At 66.9% G+C, this 17,314-nt stretch overlaps 4 protein-coding genes across 4 annotated transcripts; 2 read left to right on the top strand and 2 right to left on the bottom strand.

Moving 5' to 3' along the window:
* Positions 1-21: 21 nt before the first annotated feature.
* EMIHUDRAFT_219971 (hypothetical protein) lies at positions 22-2,637 on the top strand (the record flags this gene model as incomplete). Its single annotated transcript, XM_005758208.1, has 10 exons — positions 22-126; positions 196-296; positions 883-1,024; positions 1,127-1,282; positions 1,451-1,517; positions 1,708-1,826; positions 2,098-2,139; positions 2,216-2,264; positions 2,407-2,483; positions 2,563-2,637. The coding sequence occupies 10 exons, from the start codon at positions 22-24 to the stop codon at positions 2,635-2,637; spliced, it is 933 nt and encodes a 310-aa protein (XP_005758265.1).
* Positions 2,638-8,805: 6,168 nt separating this feature from the next.
* On the bottom strand, positions 8,806-10,840 carry EMIHUDRAFT_219969 (hypothetical protein; the record flags this gene model as incomplete). The annotated part of the gene is made up of 4 exons (XM_005758207.1): positions 8,806-9,099; positions 9,465-9,498; positions 9,667-9,815; positions 9,896-10,840. The coding sequence occupies 4 exons, from the start codon at positions 10,838-10,840 to the stop codon at positions 8,806-8,808; spliced, it is 1,422 nt and encodes a 473-aa protein (XP_005758264.1).
* Positions 10,841-13,241: 2,401 nt separating this feature from the next.
* Positions 13,242-14,136, top strand: EMIHUDRAFT_219968 (hypothetical protein; the record flags this gene model as incomplete). The annotated part of the gene is made up of 3 exons (XM_005758206.1): positions 13,242-13,385; positions 13,424-13,771; positions 13,828-14,136. The coding sequence occupies 3 exons, from the start codon at positions 13,242-13,244 to the stop codon at positions 14,134-14,136; spliced, it is 801 nt and encodes a 266-aa protein (XP_005758263.1).
* A 336-nt stretch (positions 14,137-14,472) lies between these two features.
* Positions 14,473-17,171, bottom strand: EMIHUDRAFT_453639 (hypothetical protein). Its single transcript, XM_005758205.1, has 8 exons — positions 17,064-17,171; positions 16,648-16,782; positions 15,923-16,015; positions 15,708-15,744; positions 15,486-15,550; positions 15,222-15,290; positions 14,777-15,138; positions 14,473-14,510 (listed from the first exon to the last, which is right to left on the bottom strand). The coding sequence occupies exons 1-7, from the start codon at positions 17,122-17,124 to the stop codon at positions 15,038-15,040; spliced, it is 561 nt and encodes a 186-aa protein (XP_005758262.1). The 5' UTR covers positions 17,125-17,171; the 3' UTR covers positions 14,473-14,510; positions 14,777-15,037.
* Between the last annotated feature and the right edge of the window lie 143 nt (positions 17,172-17,314).

Below are 17,314 nucleotides of genomic sequence, written 5' to 3'. Positions count from 1 at the left end.
ATCAACAACGGGGTATTCACTATGAAAGGCACCGGCAAGACTGCCACCACGTGTGCGCTGCTCAAGGTCGCCGCGAGCGGCGGTGGCGGCGGGCCGCTGCTGGCGTGTGCCGACTCGAACGCCGCGGTGGACCCGCTGCTCGACGGCCTGCTCCCGCCGTGAAGTGCGTCTCTTCACACCTGCGGCTGTGAACAGGTGGACCAGCTGCTCGACGGCTTGCTCAAGCTCGGCGTGCGCGGCGTGCGGCTCGGGCAGGCGAGGGCGGGAGATGCGGGGAGATGTGTGGAGAGGCAGAGGTGTGGACTCAGCGGATGATGGGACTACCCCTACCCCGAACCCTAACCCTAACCCTAACCTACCCCTACCCCTACCCCTACCCCCACCCCTACCCCTAACCCCACCCCTAACCCTAACCCAAACCCGAACCCTACCCCTAACCCTACCCCTACCCCTGCTGTGCCCAGCCCGCGCGCGTCTCGAAGGCTGTGAACGGCGTCTATTCACACCTCCAGCTGTGAATAGCCCGCGCGCGTCTCGAAGCGGCTGCGAGACGCGACGCTGACCGCGAGACTCGAGGCGCACCCCTACCCCTACCCCTACCCCTGCTGTGAACGGCGTCTATTCACACTCGTTCCGCGAGACTCGAGGCGCACGCGGAGCGAGGCGCGAGCGTCGAGCTGCGGCTGCGGCTGGCTCGTAAGGTAATTAACTGAGTAACCAATTGTCAATGAGGCGCGAGCGGCGAGCTGCGGCTGCGGCTGGTGCGGCTGCAGAAGGACCTGCCCCTGCTGAGCGGCGCCGAGCTCTCCGCCGCGAGGCGCACGCTCCGCTCGGGCTGGCCCCGTATCTCCCCATATCTCCCCATATCTCCCCATATCTCAGGCGCACGCTCCAGTCGGGCTGGGCGACGCTGCGGCAGTGGGAGGAGCGGATGAGAGACGACATCCTCGCGTCGGCCGAGGTCATCTGCAGCACCCTCATCGGCGCTGGCTCGGAGTCGCTCGGCGGCCTCACTTTCTCGCTCGTGGCGATCTTAATTTAATTAATCAAACCCTATTTGTTAATTAATTAATGATTAATAGGCGGCCGCACTTTCTCGCTCGTGGTGATCGACGAGGCGACGCAGGCGACGGAGCCCCGCGCCTCCATCGCCCTCGCCCTCGCCCGCGGCCGCGTGGTCCTTGTCGGCGACCCGCAGCAGCTGCCGCCCACGACGCTCTCCGAGGAGGCGCGCAGGGCGGGCCTCGCCGTCTCGCTGTTCGAGCGCGCCCTCGCCGCAGGCGTCGCCCCGTACCTCCCCATATCTCCCCATATCTCCCCATATCTCCCCATATCTCCCCATATCTCCCCATATCTCCCCGTATCTCCCCGTATCTCCCCATATCTCCCCGTATCTCCCCCATATCTCGCCGTCGCCGCAGGAGTCGCCCCCGTCGTGCTAACCACTCAGTACCGCATGCACCCGCTCCTCGCCGCCTTCTCGAGCGCAGCCTTCTACCGCGGCGCCCTCACCAACGGTGCCGACCCCGCCGACCGCCTCCCGCCGCCGCGCTGGCCGAGCAGACGCCCTCTCCTCTTCGTCGACGCCGCGGGACGGCGCGGCGAGAGGGCGGCGCCCGGCGGCGTCTCCGTCCTCAACCACACCGAGGCGCACTCTCGGGGAATCTCGTGGAATCTCGGGGAATCTCGGGGAATCTCGGGTAAGAGGGGTCTCCGTCCTGCACACCGAGGCGCGCGCTGTCGCTGACGTGGTGGCTCGCGTGTGCGGGCGGGAGGGCGGCGCGGCGCCGTCCGACGTCGGCGTCGTCTCGCCGTACCTCGGCCAGGTCGCCTTGCTCAAGCGGCTGCTGGCCAAGCAGGGACGCGAGGAGGCGAGGCAAGCCCGCGCTGGCGGCGGCGGCGGCGGTGGCGGCACCGGCCCCAGCGGAGGCGACGCCGACGGCGGTGTCGGCGGAGGCGAGGGCGGCGGCGGCGGCGGCGGCAGGGGCGCGGGCGGAGGGAGGAGCCAAGGCGGTGCTTTTGCGGCGGCGGACGCCACTCTGTCGGAGGAGGCGGTGGAGGTGATCTCGGACAATCTCGGACAATCTCGGGGAATAGGCGGACGCCACTCTGTCGGAGGAGGCGGTGGAGGTGCGGACGGTGGACGGTTAGCTGTGAACAGCGCAGCTGTGAAGAGTGCAGCTGTGAATAGGTGCGGACGGTGGACGGTTTCCAGGGGCGAGAGAAGGAGCTCATCGTCTTCTCGGCGGTCCGCTCCAACGGCCGTGGCACTGTCGGCTTCCTGGCCGACCACCGCCGGCTCAACGTCGCGCTGACCCGCGCGCGGCGGGGGCTCGGCGTGCCTGGCGACGCAATCTCGGGAGATCTCTCGGGTAATCTCGGGGACAATCTCGGGTGACAGGCGAGGGCTCATCGTGATTGGCGACGCGGCGACGCTGCGGCACGACCCGTGCTGGGCAGCCTTCCTCGAGTACGCGGCCGCGGTTTCTCTTTTTTTGCGCCACACCTCGGCCAGGGTGCTAGGTGCGAGCGGCGCCTCTTCACGGCCGTAGCTGTGAGCAGGCGCGGTGCATCGGCTCGCTCGACGCGCAGGGGCGGGTGCTCGACGAGGACGGCCAGCTGCACGGGGTGCTCTGACGCTCGAGCTGCGGCTTTAGGGCGGCTGAGGGCACCCAATGGGGCACTCGCGCCGCCGCGCTGCGCGCCACGGCGCCTCCGAGGTGCCACATCGCTCAACGCTTGAGCCTTGAGGATGTGCTAAATGTGTGGGTGAGCACGAGGCATGGCAGCTTACGAAGTACTGTATGTCCGCGTGCCGTGCAATTTGAGCAAACACCCCAAACATGTCCCAGCCGTCTCACTGACCTACACAGTAAATATTCTGCTGAATTCTCGTGCGGACGGCGCGGAGTGGCGAGAGCGTGCCGGGGAACCAACCGAAAGCAAAAAAACAAAAACTTGACACCCCCTCCCCTCTCCGGCCTTTCGTGCCAAAGCCGCCCGATCTGGGGCCGGGTTACAGCGTCTGGGGGCGGGCTACATGAGCTCGCGGGGCTGCCCGACGGGGCAGGCCTCGTGCTGATGGACCCAGCCGAGGTGCCCGACCAGTCGGAGCCGCGCCGACGCGCCGCGCGCAACCACCAGCCAGCTTTTCGGCGGGGCCGAGCACGGTGCGTCGAGAAAGCTGACACTCTCCGGTCCATCCGGAATTGTGTCGTTTCAGTTAGCACTGCTGCTGCAGACAGGGCCCGCGTGACCCCATGCCCTTCCCATATCTCGTGAGCTGAGGCTTGGCGCCACCCCGGTGACCGCCCATAGGTGGCTGATCGCGGCGCCGCTCATCGCCGCTTTTGAGCGCCTGGTCCTGAGAGGGCTCCTGCGGCTCTCTCTCGTCGCGCAACCGCCGCCGACAGCATGCGCTCGGTCTTGCCCGCCAGCGCGGAGCTGCGACACGTCGAATCATTCGGTGGCTCGACCGCCGGTGCGCCCACCCTCGCCTCCTGCGCGCCTCACAGCTCACACACAGTACTCTCCTCTCGCGCGGCCGCGCAAGTGGGCGCACGACCACCTCCCTCTCAATCACGCTCCCAACGATGCGTAGCCCGTTCGCTCTCGCCGAGAGGGCGCTGGGAACGCCCAATTTGGCCTCGCGCGGCCATCAGACAGGCGTGTGGCATCCCAATCCCGCACCTCCCATCTACCCCCACACTGCCACTGCCGGCGACGCGCAGATGCGACTCCCGCCCGCTCACCTCACCCGAGCCCCGCCGACCAGGCGCCCGACGAAAGCCCGTCGAGAAGAAGTGCAGGCAACCATCGAGAGCCTCCTTGCGAGCTCCAAAAGGTCGCGGACCCGCCCGTCGCTTGCCGCCCCTCTCCCAGCCTTTGCCGGCGACGGGATCACGAACCTAGTGCTCAGTTCCGTCTTCTTCCTCCTCCCTCCTGTAGATAGGCCGTCCCGCGCTGGCGGGAAGAGGCTCGCCGAGCCGTCGGCGACGTCCCGGCGAGCTCATGTCCCCCCAAATTGTCGCACCGGCCCGTGGCTCCGCCGTCGGCTCCGCCGCGAGCGGCGACGGTGAGGCCGCCGGGGCTCGCCTATACCGGCTAGTGTGGAGCTCTCAGTGTGGTTGCGTGTTGTACTAGTGATGCTGCACTAGGCAGCCCGTTTTTAGCAAAAACCAGATACCAAATCGCGTGTGGTCGTCGAAAAACCGCATGTTCGCCCGTCTGGGACCTCTTCGTACGGCTCCAAAAACCGCTCCTTAACGACGACTACGCGGCCCGGCGGTCGATCTGCGCTTTCTCAGCGGTGGAGGGGATGTGGGCGGTACGTGCGGACCGCGTGGTGCTGCGATGGTTTGACGAGTGCGACTCCCAGCAAGAAGCCGCGGGCGGGACCGAGATCGGCGTCGGCGCGCAGCCACCCGGCGAGGCGATGCGAGCCACTTTGACGGCCGCGCTGGAGCGCAAGGAGGCGGCGTGGCGAGAGGCGCACCCCGAGGCGGAGGGCGAGCCGGTGCCCGTCGAGGCGCTGCGGCGCGACGTGGCGTGGAGCGCGATGCGCCGGATGCTCGAGAGGTGTTCTCGCGAGGTGGTGGGTGAGTAGCACATGGCGCAGGTTTTCCTATGAGTTTTGTGTGCGCCATGTGGCGGGGCGGATAGTTGGCTTATCGGAAGTGGACGGGCTAAGGCGCGGACCCCGTTCCGCGTGTGTTTCGCCCGCGTTCCTGTCCGTTGAGTGAGAGAGGAGAGCGCTGAGAGACCCAGAGCGGGTCGGGCGGACTCTCCTAGGGACTCTCTCGACTAAGGCACCCGCAAAAGAGTGATTCTCGCCCCTGTAACAATTGGAGCAATATATTCAATATTTTGCGGGTGCCTTAGGTCACAGCAACAGTCTCACTTTGTCTCAAGGATGTCACACACACGGCACAGTCACCTTCAGAGACGTGTTTGAGACACCAGTGAGACAAATGTTCACCCCTGCTGTGTGACACTGTCGTCTCTACTACGTCTCGTCATTTCATCTCAGAGCGTCTCACACTCGTCTCACGGTGAACAAGCGGCAATCCTCGTCTCACTCGGTCTCACAACGGCATAGTTGCTGCGCCAAGGAGCGCGACTCGTCTCACTTGCTTCTGAGACTGTGCTGAGCCACGGCGTGATGAGACACGGCGCAGAACGGGTGTGAGACGCCACAAGCCGCTGCCGTTGTCAGATACCATCTTACCATGCCATCAGCCAACCTGAGACGCAATCGTGAGACATTGGCGGGAGAGTCGAGACTATAGGCTGCGTCGTCTTTGCTAGCCAGTATGTTGTAGCGCGGTCGGCAGAGGGGTGAGGGCGGCGACAGCATGGGTGGCGGCGAGCCGGCGAGGTGGGTGCTCGTGTGGGAAGGGCAGCGGTGGCGTTGGCACAGGCGGCGCCGGCGGCGGTGTCGGCGGCGGCGTGGCGCGTGGGCGGTGGCGTGGGACCGGTTGTGGGCAACGGTGGCGAGGGTGGCGGCGGTGCCTAATCAAGGGCGCCGGCGGTATGTGGGCCAGGTGTGGCAACGGCAAGGGCGGTGGCGGTGAGTGGGGCGGCGCGCGTGGGTAACGCCCGGCGACGGCTGTAAGGGCTGAGGGGGCGGCGGCGTGGGCAACGACGTGGCGAGGGAAGCAGCGTGGCGCAATGGGGTGGGCGAGGGCGGCAAGGGCGGCAGTGGCGGCGGCGGCGGCGGCGGCGGCGGCGGGGGCGGCGGCAGGGGCAACGGCGCGGGCGGCGGCGTGGATGACGGCGCCGCCGCCGCCGGCGCGTGGGCGGTGGCGTGGGCGGCGGCGTGAAGAACGCGACGAACAGAGGGCGAGAGCGTAGTGCTGGGCACTAACCCGAACCGCCCTGCCCGCGAGCGCAACCGGCTACGCCCGCCGTTTGCGTCTGAGAGCGCGATAGAGCAACCGGCGGCTACGCGCCGTTTGAGCCAGAGGGCGCGATTATGCTTGGGGTTCGTCTACACTCACCGAGACCCGCCAGGCCGCACCTCAGACACAGCCTGAGTTGAGTCTCCCCAATCGCCACTGTCTCACAATTACGTCTCAGGTTGGCTCAGCATGGTCTCTACGGACCTGAGACGACTCAGTCAAGCAGCGGCTTGTGGCGTCGCAAACCCCGCCCTGCGCCACGTCTCATTGTGGCTCAGCACTGTCTCAGACGGAAGTGAGACGACTCACTTCGCTCAGGAATTGTGACGTCTCAGCCCAGCCGTGAGACTGAGTGATACGCGGCCGAAAGAGAACGAATGTGAGACGCATCTGAGACGCATCTGAGACGCACCGGCGACACTGACACTCAGCACTGTGACAGCAGAGAGACGCTTGGAGAGACACAGAGAGACGGAAAAAATCATGCAAGTGAGACAGGGACGAAACACCCGTGAGACAGAGACGTCTCACCAAAATTTCCCTTAGACCGTACTCTCGACGTCTCGAGTGTATGTCGCGTCTCGTGTCGGCAATATCCCGCATGGACCACATGGACCATGGTTGCGTTTTGGGAGAGCTTTTTGGCAGTCGTTACCTCACACGCCCGAACTCACCGCATGGGCAGAGGAGCCCTGTGGGCACACATTCAATGTGCCAAGGCGCCCACCCCACCCCGCCTCCCGACAAACCCCACTACCCCGCCGCCGGCACCTCAGCGGCCTCTTGAAAAGATCAGTGTCCAGTCAGGCCAGCGACTGTGTGCTCGCCTCTCCGCTGTCCGCCTCACCGCTAGGCGTTTCGATATCCGCGACCTCAATCCCGCGACCACACCTCGATCTTCTTGGGCAGCAGCTGGTTCGACAGGTCCTCTCCGTGGCCTAAGCAGCCGGTATCGCCCTTGCCCCAAGCAAAGACGGCGTCGGCGGTGAGGGCGAGGCTGTGGTCTACCCCTGCCGACAAAGTGACGACACGCTGCCCCGCCAAGGCCTCGATCTTCTTCGGCAGCAGCTGGTTCAGCTCGTCGCCGTGGCCCAACCGGCCGTAGAGACCATCGCCCCAGCTCCAGACGGCGCCGTCGGCGGTGAGGGCGAGACTGTGGAAGTTCCCCGCCGATACAGCGATGACGCGCTGGTCAGCCAAAGCCTCGACCTTCTTCGGCAGCAGCTGGTTCTGCTCGTCGCCGTGGCCCAGCTGGCCAAAGCATCCATTGCCCCAGCTCCAGACGGCGCCGTCGGCGGTGAGGGCCATGCTGTGGTTGCCTCCAGCCGACACAGCCACGACGCGCCGCCCTGCCAACGCCTCGACCTTCTTCGGCAGCAGCTGGTTGTGCTCGTCGCCGTGGCCCAGCATGCCACGGCCTCCAAAGCCCCAGCTGCAGACAGCGCCGTCAGCGGTGATGGCGAGGCTGTGCGCGGATCCAGCCGACACAGCCACGACGCGCTGCCCTGCCAAGGCCTCGATCTTCTTGGGCAGTGGCTGGTGCTGCTCGTCGCCGTGGCCCAACCAGCCATCTTCTCCATTGCCCCAGCTGCAGACGCCGCCGTCGGCGGTGAGGGCGAGGCTGTGCATGCCTCCAGCCGACATAGCGACGACGCGCCACCCAGCAAAGGCCTCGATCTTCTTGGGCTGCCACTGATCTTCCTCGTCGCCGTGGCCGAGCTCGCCCGGCCAGCCGCCGCCCCAGGACCAAAGGGCGCCGTCCGCGGAGAGAGCGAGGCTGAAAAGTCCTGACGCCGCCACACCAATCGCGCGCTCGCCTCCGGGGAGTGACGGGAGACGGGTCGGCGTCTTCAGCTGCAGCACGCCCTCGCCGTGGCCGAGAAGGCCTGGATACAACTCCGCCTCGTCGACGTCCTCGCCCTCCTCGCCCTCCTCGCCCTCCTCGCCCTCCGCTGCCGAGCCGCACGACGAGAGCCGCCCCTCGCTGTCGATGAAGAGGCTGTGTCCGCCTGCCGCCGCCCTCGCCGGCGCGTTGGACTCGCACAGCAGCGCCGAATAGCACAGCCACCGCACGGCGCAGCTCTCGCCCTCTGGCTGCGCCGGCAGCTCGAAGCCGCGCTCTTGCGCCCACAAGCGGATGGCCTCCACCGCGAGTGAGACGTGGAAGAGCAGCGAGACGGCCGCGACGCGAGCGATGTCGGCGGGGCTGTTGCAGTGAGAGAGGGCGCGCGCGAGGAGCTCCGTGGGGAGGTCGAGGAGGCGGGGGGGCGGCGGCGTGTCTGGCGAGGGAGCGGCGGTGGAGGCGGCGGCGAGGCGGCGCGAGCGGCGACGCGGCGGGGACATCGCGAGGAATGAAGGAAAAGAATTCACGCCCGTTGGACTGGCGCTACAAATGAAGGAAAAGAAAAACGCAAATTTGCTTTCACCATCGCCAGAGCCGCAGCAGTGTATGGCACACGTTCATTCATGCCATCAGGGGGTCGCAGCTGAGAATGGACCATCAGGCGGGAGCGGCCTGACGTGAACTCGAGGTTCGCGCCATCGTGCCCGCCAATCGCAAAGTCGCGAACGAGCGCGCAGGTTGGCGCGCCCCGCTGCTGCGCCGGCGGGGCAAGCGCTACGTAGAGTCGGACAGGCTCGCCGGCTTCTGACCGAGCAAGCAGGAGGCCGACGATTGATGCGCCCGCGTCCGGATTCATGACAACATGAGTGAGGCCCTCGCCGGGTTTTACTTTTAGCTTGACGTCGAGGAAGAAGGGCCTGAGCGTCGCGCTGGGCGTGGCGGTAGCCACGGAAGGGGTCAAGCATGTTTTATCTTGGAGTTGGAGGGCGCGCGAAGAACAAGAAGAAAAACAGGTGTGAAGTGCTCCAAGATCAGCCAAAAACGGACTAAAGAGCGAACAGCTCACACCGCCTCTCGCCGCAGCAGGCGCTCGTCTGCAAAGACGCGCGGCACCTTGCGCAAGTCCGCGTCGCGCTTCCGCTCGGGGTAGCAGAAGGTAAACTCTCTGCGCAGCGCGTGTGCCACCCACCCCGCCGCGGCAAGCAGCACCGCGGACACGGCCCCTCGGCTGAGCAGCGGCCCGCCGGCCGACGCGCGGCCGACAGCGGCCAGCGCGAGCGCCCACGCCGCGTTGCGCGCCATTCGAAGCCGCGCGACGAGCGACGAGGAGTCGGGGCAGACGCGTGTGTGCTGCGCCTAAGTTGAATTCACGCGGACGTCAGGCGCAAGTCCGCGCCGCGTACTCGGAGCATCGCGCGCATACAAAGCATCGCGCGCATACAAAGGCTGTGAGTGGATACAGCCGCATGCAGAGTGGATACAGCCGCATGCCCGGTCTGTCTTTCGCATCTAGGGTGCTGCGCAGCGCGGTCGAGGACCACGTGCCGCGGCGGGCACGCTGCCGTGAGCAGCTCGGGTGAGCGGTACCTGTCCAGTGTCTTTTGGTTCATAATAGGGTGGAGGAGAGAGGCGTGGGGCCGGATCTCGGAGTGAATCTTGCTGCTAGGCGCGCGGTGCCGGTTCGGCATGCGCGGGGTGGCGGCGTCCAGGAAAGCGCCCACCTCGAGCAGCATCTTCTCCGTCGGCGAGCGGTACCTATCCACAGCGCAAGGGGTGTGAGCGGCGTCCCTTGACAGCTGCATCTTCCCCGTCAGCGAGCGCTACTTGTACAGCGCTCGCCGCAGAGAGAGCTGCTCGCGCGCGGCCGGCGGCGCCGTGCCGTCCTCGGCAGCCGCTGAACATGGCGACGACGGCGCTGTCGACGAAGACGAGTGACGGCGCTCGAGCTCCGCCCGCAGCACGTGCGGCTGCTGCGTCGCGAGGAGGAATGTGTCCTGGTCGAGGAAATTGTTGAGGCCCACGTGCTGCAGCCAGCGAGGCAGCGCGACGGGGAGGCCGCGGCCGACGCCCGCCTAGCAACAGAAGAGCGCGAAGGAGTCACAAAAAGAGGCGGGGGCGTGGCCTTGCGATCCGCGCGATGGGAGGCGCGCACCGCCATGAAGCGCGTGCGGCCGACGCCCGTCGGCGAGAGGAAGAAGCACGTCAGGAAGCTGGACGCGCCCGCGCCGTCGCGCCGGCAGCTGACGATGACCGCCGGCGGGCGGAAGGTGCTCGACGCCTCGAGCTGCGGCGTGTCGGCGGAGGCGGCAGCGTACGCCGTGCGCACGGCAGTGCTCCCGGCGCTCTCGGCTTGCCGCCTCGTCAGCTTGGCCCACGCTGCGACGCGGGATTCGATGGCGAAGGCGGCAGCCTCGTCCTCAGCCTCGTCCTCAACCGCGCGCACGGTCACGCGCTGCGGCGCGTCGGGGCTGGCCGAGTAGAGGTCGAAGGCGGGCAGCTGGTGCGCAAAGAGGCCGTGGTCGGGGTCGAGGATGTTCTCGACCAGGAGCGAGTAGTCGATGGGCAGGTCGCGCACGGCCGGTGACCACTTGTACCGATCGTCGTCCATCTCTGGCACCCTTGGCACCTCTGGCAGTGGAGCCGTGCCACGCGGCGCTGGGTGCAGCCAGAGGATGCCCTGAGACACGACCGCCGTCGCCGCGCGGGTGCAAGCAGAGGCGAGGCTCCCGCCAGCAGGCAGCTGCGGGATCGCTTTGCACGCACCGCTGTCGTCGAACGCCCACCCGTGATAGGCGCACTGCAGGAACCCCTGCTCCGTCAGCCGGCCTTCGCTGAGCGCCGCGAGCCGGTGAGGACAGGCATCACGTAGCGCCAGAGGCGGCTGCCCGTCCGATCGCAGCACGACCGCGTAGTCGTCGTCGAAGAGCGTGACGCGTGTGGGCCGGTCGACAGGAAGATCGCGCGTCCACGCCATCGGGTACCAGTGAGCCATCCAGTCAAAGGCGGCGTACCGCTGGGCGCTGGTCAGCGTCCTCGCGTGCGTACCTCCCGTCAGACCAGCTGACACTGCGAGCCCACCAGCTGCGAGGAGGAGCATCGCGACGGCAACGCGGTGTGTACTTGTTACGTGAAAACCGGCTGGGACCCGGACGCCAGCACACACGGCTAGATTTCATGGCGGGCCGCCTAGGCCCTGGGGTCGGAGGCAGAGTCGGTGGGGGTGCCGCGCGCGGCGCGGGCTTCGCTGTCGGGGGCGTTTAGGGCGGGGTCGGGGAAGGAGGGTGGGGTCGGTCGCATTGGCGGCCGCGCGGCAGTGGTTGCGGGGGGGGCGGGAGGAGGTGGTGGCGCCGACCGCAATGGCTGCCGAGGACCCGACGTCGAGCGCCGGGCGAGATCGCGAGGGTCGAGGGTGAGCTCGAAGCCGAGGGCGGCGGCCGAGTTCTGGATGGTGAGGGCGTCGGCGGTGACGATCGCAGACCGCGCTCGTTTCTCCGCCTCCTTCCACGTCTTGGCCGCGATCTGCAATTCTTTGTGAGCAGTGTGGTCAAGGTTGTGAAATTCTTTTCTTGCACACCCCGACGACGGGAGGACCTTTCTTGCAGCTCACGTGAGGACCTTTCTTGATGTGAGGACCTCACTCTGTCACAGCCCGAGGAATTCTTTTCTTCGCGATGTCCACCCGGCCGCGCCGCTCGCGCCTCGCCGCCGCCTCCACCGCCGCTCCCTCGCCAGACACGCCGCCGCCCCCCCGCCTCCTCGACCTCCCCACGGAGCTCCTCGCGCGCGCCCTCTCTCACTGCAACAGCCCCGCCGACATCGCTCGCGCCGCGGCCGTCTCGCTTCTCTTCCACGCCTCGCTTGCGGTGGAGGCCATCCGCTTGTGGGCGCAAGAGCGCGGCTACGAGCTGCTTGCGCAGCCAGAGAGCGAGAGCTGCGCCGTGCGGTGGCTGTGCTATTCGGCGCTGCTGTGCGAGTCCAACCCGCTCGCGAGGGCGTCGGCAGGCGAGCGGCACAGCCTTTTCATCGACGGCGAGGGGCGGCTCTCGTCGTGCGGCACGGGAGCGGAGGGCGAGGAGGGCGAGGAGGGCGAGGAGGGCGAGGACGTCGACGAGGCGCAGTTGTATCCAGGCCTTCTCGGCCACGGCGAGGGCGTGCTGCAGCTGAAGACGCCGACCCGTCTCCCGTCACTCCTCGGAGGCGAGCGCGCGATTGGTGTGGCGGCGTCAGGACTTTTCAGCCTCGCTCTCTCCGCGGACGGCGCCCTTTGGTCCTGGGGCGGCGGCTGGCCGGGCGAGCTGGGCCACGGCGACCAGCAGGAAGACCAGTGGCAGCCCAAGAAGATCGAGGCCTTAGCTGGCCAGCGCGTCGTCGCTGTGTCGGCTGGAGGCATGCACAGCCTCGCCCTCACCGCCGACGGCGGCGTCTGCAGCTGGGGCGATGGAGAAGATGGCCGGTTGGGCCACGGCAACCGGGAGGGGCAGCTGCTGCCCAAGAAGATCGAGGCCTTGGCAGGGCAGCGCGTCGTGGCTGTGTCGGCTGGATCCGCGCACAGCCTCGCCATCACCGCTGACGGCGCTGTCTGCAGCTGGGGCTTTGGAGCCTGTGGCCAGTTGGGCCACGGCAATCAGCAGAGCCAGCGGCAGCCAAAGAAGATCGAGGCGTTTGCTCGGCGGCGCGTCGTCGCTGTTTCGGCTGGAGGGTACCACACCCTCGCCATCACCGCTGACGGAGCCGTCTGGACCTGGGGCCATGGAGGTGGGGGCAGGCTGGGCCACGGCGGCCAGCAGAACCAGCTGCTGCCGAAGAAGGTCGAGGCGTTGGCAGGGCGGCGCGTCGTGGCTGTGTCGGCTGGAGACGCCCACAGCCTCGCCATCACTGCCGACGGCGCCGTCTGGAGCTGGGGCTATGGAGCCTTTGGCAAGTTGGGCCACGGCGACGAGCAGAACCAGCTGCTGCCGAAGAAGATCGAGGCCTTTGCGGCGCGGCGCGTCGTGGCTGTGTCGGCAGGGGAAGTCCACAGCCTCGCCCTCACCGCCGATGGCGCTGTCTTCGCTTGGGGCGAGGGCGAAGACGCCCGACTAGGCCACGGAGAGGACCTGTCGAACCAGCTGCTGCCGAAGAAGATCGAGGTGTGGTCGCGGGAGTGAGAAGGGGGGAGGGCGGAGGAGGGGGGGGGGGGGGGGGGCAGAAAACTTGAAATCCACAGCTGACAGGGCGCGGAGGCGACGATCGACGCACGAGGCGGACATTTGTGTGAAGCATGTCGCACGACATCCACTTGGGTTCTCTCCGCTCTCCGGGAGTCCGCTGAAGCCAGTTCTGAAGCCACGGTGCACAGAGCACAGATTCAAAATGTTTATTGTTTCGGAAGGAGCTTTTGAGTTCTTGTGAACCCCCCCCACACACCCTACTCCTTTTATCAGCAACCATATTACGCCCCTCCCCCGCGCCTCTGCTCTCAGACTCAGACTCACATCGTCGATTGCCCGCCGTTCTCCATGGCGCGCGTAGCTATGACAGGGACCGCGGCCGCGGACCCGGTGGCGGACGGGGCTGGTGCGCAAGCGCCGGCCACCGTCGTGCCGCCGGGGATGCGCAGCGGACCCTGGAATAGCTACGATCGCGCGCAACTGCAAGACGCGGTGATGGTCGCAAGGCTCGCAGGTGCGTCGCAGGTCAGGCTGATAAGGCCTGGCTACCCATCGAGGTCGACCTGAAGCACGAGAAGGCCGCGGGCGACCGCGAGTCTGTGCAGGCGGCGGAGCGCTCGTTCATCGAGCGCACCGCGCCGCGGAAGAAGGAGGAGCTGACGGAGGAGCAGAAAGATGCTCGGGCCGCGGCTCGCAGGGCCAAAAAGGCCCGGCAGAAGAAGAACAAGGCGGAGAAGGCTGCGGCGGCGGCGGCTGCGAGCGAGGCCGAGCGTGCGGACTACCCGCACGCGCAGCTGCGCGAGAACGTCGAGTTCGTCATGGACGGCCTGGAGGCTGCGACGCAGGCGGCGCGCATCCCCACCGGGTCCAAGATTCAGGTCGCCTACTCGCTCCCTCCCGAGGGGGGCAGCGGGTTCGGTGACATGGTGTAGAGGGCAGCGGGTTCGGTGACATGGTGTACGCCACGGTCCCTATGGGCTCCGTGGCGACGAAGGTTGCCCGGGACTGGCTCGCTAGCGAGCTCTACGAGCCGTCCCGGCGAGGCAAAATTGATGCGGCCTGCAGGGACCGAAAGGTTGCCGAGCTGATCACGGCTGCCGGCGCCTCGGCGCCGGCCGACGCCGTGTTCGGCGGCAGGTTCGCGACGGGCGAGACGCCCCGCCCGACGACCTCCGCCTCCGAGGCGGACGAGGGCGACGGCGGCGATGGCGGGGCCGAGAACATGTCCTTTGACTTATTCTAGGTCCCCACCCCTGGCCTCACCCATATCTTACCTTCTGCCCCCCCCTCCTGCGACCCCCCAGGCTAGATGGAGTAGTCACAGATAAGCCGGATGAAGATTCTGCCCCACACAGCCCCTTACCCCTCCACCCTCGCCTCGCTGCTTGGTGTTTCTGAACACGTAGACGACCACGCTGTGGGGATTGTGTGCGGGTTGTGTCTGGGAGGGAGGGAGTGGGGTGCAGGTTGCTCACCCACGGCACCGGGCCGGTGCTTGCACTTTGAATGCCGTGGGGCTCCTGCCCGTGTCCCGGGCGTGGAGATGCGAGGGTCGCCCCCCCTTGCCCCACCACTTTGTGTGTGTGGAGACGTTTACCTTACCTTACCTTACCTCACATCGTCGGAGATTTTGTCTTAGCACACACAGTGAGTCATTCGGAGTCATTCGATGGCCAGAGTGCGATTGTGTGTGTGCGGGGGTTGGTTTGTCGGGAGGGAGGGGCAGGCTGCTCACCCACGTGCACCGGGCCAGTGCTTGCACTTTGAATGCCGTGGGGCTCCTGCCCGTGTCCGGGTGTGGAGATGCGAGGGTCGCCCCCCCTTGCCCCACCACTTGTGTGTGTGGAGAAATTTACCTTACCTTACCTTACCTTACCTCTCACATCTGCGCGCCCCCTCACGGCCTCCGGCCGCGCATGGGGCACCCCGCTTCAGTGCGAGAGAGGCAGCGGCACCAGCGACCCCTCTGCCCTCCCGTGCCAGCCCCCCGCCTCCGCGGCCCCACCGGCTGCACCGAAGCCTTCCAAGGCAAAGCGGTGAGCGGCGCCGCGAGCGCGGCGAGCGGGGCGGCTCCCTCCGCCATGCCGGCGCCCGTATCTCGGCCCAGGTCCCCTCCCGCTGTCAGCGGGGGTGAGGGCGGGGCGTCATGTCCGGGCACGCCGCAAGGCGGACAAGGGAGGGAGGGGGGCCGCGGCGGCGGGCGAGGCCATGGAACCGCCGCCGCGCCGGGCCGCCAGGCGAGAGCCTATGGGTCATTAGCGAGGGCATCAGTCGCGACCTTTCGGCCCCAGCATCTCGTCGACTCTCGCGGGCGGGTCTGTGTCTCACCCGGCGCTTGGAGCCCGGCGCGCGGCGGCGGGCCACTCAGACGCCGCCAACGACGGTCGCCTCGGAGACCTGAGTGACGTAGTGCCGTACGCTCACTCGGGATGCGTGGCAGTGTCAGCTGGCTGAGTGTCTTGTGATAGTTCTTTGTGTGTCTGTGTGTCGCTCGCGCGTGCCGTCATCTTCTGTCTCCTGCGTCCACCCATACCGCGCTGGTGTTCAGTCCGAGCCTGGCTGTTCTTCGCCTTTCTATCATCATCCTCAGACCTTGACGCTCGGCTTTGCGACGACGGCGTGCTTCTTGGTGAGGGCCACGGCGAGGGCGGCGGCGCCTAATCTCGGGGAATCTCGGGGAATCTCGGGGAGTCTCGGGTGATCTCGGGTAATCTCGCGAGGGCGGCGGCGCCTAAGTCCCATTCAGGCGGCAGCTCCGTGCCTGCTTGGAGAAGGCGAGGGCGGCCGGCGCGGGTGAGGAGGGCGGCGCGGCGCCGAAGACAAAGCCAGTGACGCCGAGCGCGAGGCCCGCCTGTGCGAGTGGTTGTGGCGGGGGGGGGGGGGGGCGGTCAGTCATGACTCCAGCAACAATTAAGAGTTGATGTGACTCACACTGGTCGGGGGCGCGGGCCTTTGCACTGGTCGATGAAGAGTCAACACCTTACTGACTACACCGAATAGCTACGGGCGAGTCTCATTGTCGGGCCAACCTTTGCGAAAGCGGCGGTCTGGTCGTCGTCGCCGTCGTTGTCGTCGATCTGCTTCTGGAGGGCGCCGATCTGAGCCTTGGCGGCGTCGAGCTCCTGTAGGGAGTCGTTCGATCGATCGGCTGTCTCTCTCGGTTGTCTCCTCTCTCGGCTGTCGCTCGGCTGTGTCTCTCGGCTGCCTCTCTCTCGGCTGCCTCTCGGCTGCCTCTCTCTCGGCCGTCTCTCGGCTGCCTCTCGGCTGCCTCTCGGCTGTCTCTCGGCTGCCTCTCGGCTGTCTCTCGGCTGTCTCTCGGCCGTCTCTCGGCTGTCTCTCGGCTGTCTCTCGGCTGCCTCTCGGCTGCCTCTCGGCTGCCTCTCGGCTGCCTCTCGGCTGCCTCTCTCTCGGCCGTCTCTCGGCTGTCTCTCGGCTGCCTCTCGGCTGCCTCTCGGCTGCCTCTCGGCTAGTCTCTCGGCTGTCTCTCGGCTGCCTCTCGGCTGTGCCTCTCGGCTGCCTCTCGGCTGCCTCTCGGCTGCCTCTCGGCTGCCTCTCGGCTGCCTCTCTCTCGGCCGTCTCTCGGCTGCCTCTCGGCTGTATCTCGGCTGCCTCTCGGCTGTCCCTCGGCTGCCTCTCGGCCGTCTCTCGGCTGCCTCTCGGCTGCCTCTCGGCTGTCTCTCGGCTGCCTCTCGGCTGCCTCTCGGCTGTCTCTCGGCCGTCTCTCGGCTGTCTCTCGGCTGTCTCTCGGCGTGTCCTCGGAGGTCGCGAAGGTGTCCGAGTCGATGTCCTCGACCGCCTCGAGAATCTGCTTCCGCTCGTAGTCGCCGTAGCACTTGCGCTTGCCCGAGAGGAAGCGGGGCAGCATCCCCTCCTCCTTGCGGGTTGTTTCCTAGCGCCGTCGTGGAGCGAGCCGCCGATCAATCCAATGTGTGGGGCCTCGTGCCCGCTGTCTTCAGGTGGTCTCTCAGGCGTTGTCGCCTTTGCAACCCCTTGCGCTCTCCTCACAACAGGGGCTCTCACAGTGCACACTGCGGGGAGCAAGTTCAGGGGGGGAGGGGGGGGCGACTACAGTGTACAGCGGGGAGGGGAGTGTCGCCTTTGAAGAGGCGGTCTCGTCAGTTCATTAACTATTCATTAGGCGGTCTTGATAATGAATTAATTAATTGTCGCCTTTGTGAAGGCGGTCTTGTCTTCCGTCTCGAAGAAGTACTCCTGCATGTCCGCGGGCCATGCCACCTTGGCCAGGGCCGCCTTGGAGTACTCCACGAGCTCCTGCGGTAAGGTAAGGTACGTTCAGGGAAGCGTCTCCACACGCACGAGGTGGAAGGGCCAGGCTGGTCCCTCGCGTCTCCACGTTTGGACGACAGGAGCCGCACGGCATTCAAAGTGCAAGGCCCGGCGCGCGTGGGTGAGCGGTGTGT

Source organism: Emiliania huxleyi (genome assembly GCF_000372725.1).
Source record: "Emiliania huxleyi CCMP1516 unplaced genomic scaffold EMIHUscaffold_88, whole genome shotgun sequence".
Taxonomy (NCBI): Eukaryota; Haptophyta; order Isochrysidales; family Noelaerhabdaceae; genus Emiliania; species Emiliania huxleyi.
Note: the sequence above shows the minus strand (reverse complement) of the source record. Positions and strands in the feature narration are given on the sequence as shown.

What these genes read in the sequence shown, in the direction of transcription:
- EMIHUDRAFT_453639 (XM_005758205.1), bottom strand. Translation starts at nt 17,124, where the DNA reads ATGGCCCGCGGACATGCAGGAGTACTTCTTCGAGACGGAAGACAAGAC. An exon ending in ACACCTTCGCGACCTCCGAG is followed by an intron (nt 16,016 to 16,647) that starts GACACGCCGAGA and finishes GACTCCCTACAG; the next exon opens with GAGCTCGACGCCGCCAAGGC. An exon ending in AGACCGCCGCTTTCGCAAAG is followed by an intron (nt 15,745 to 15,922) that starts GTTGGCCCGACA and finishes CCACTCGCACAG; the next exon opens with GCGGGCCTCGCGCTCGGCGT.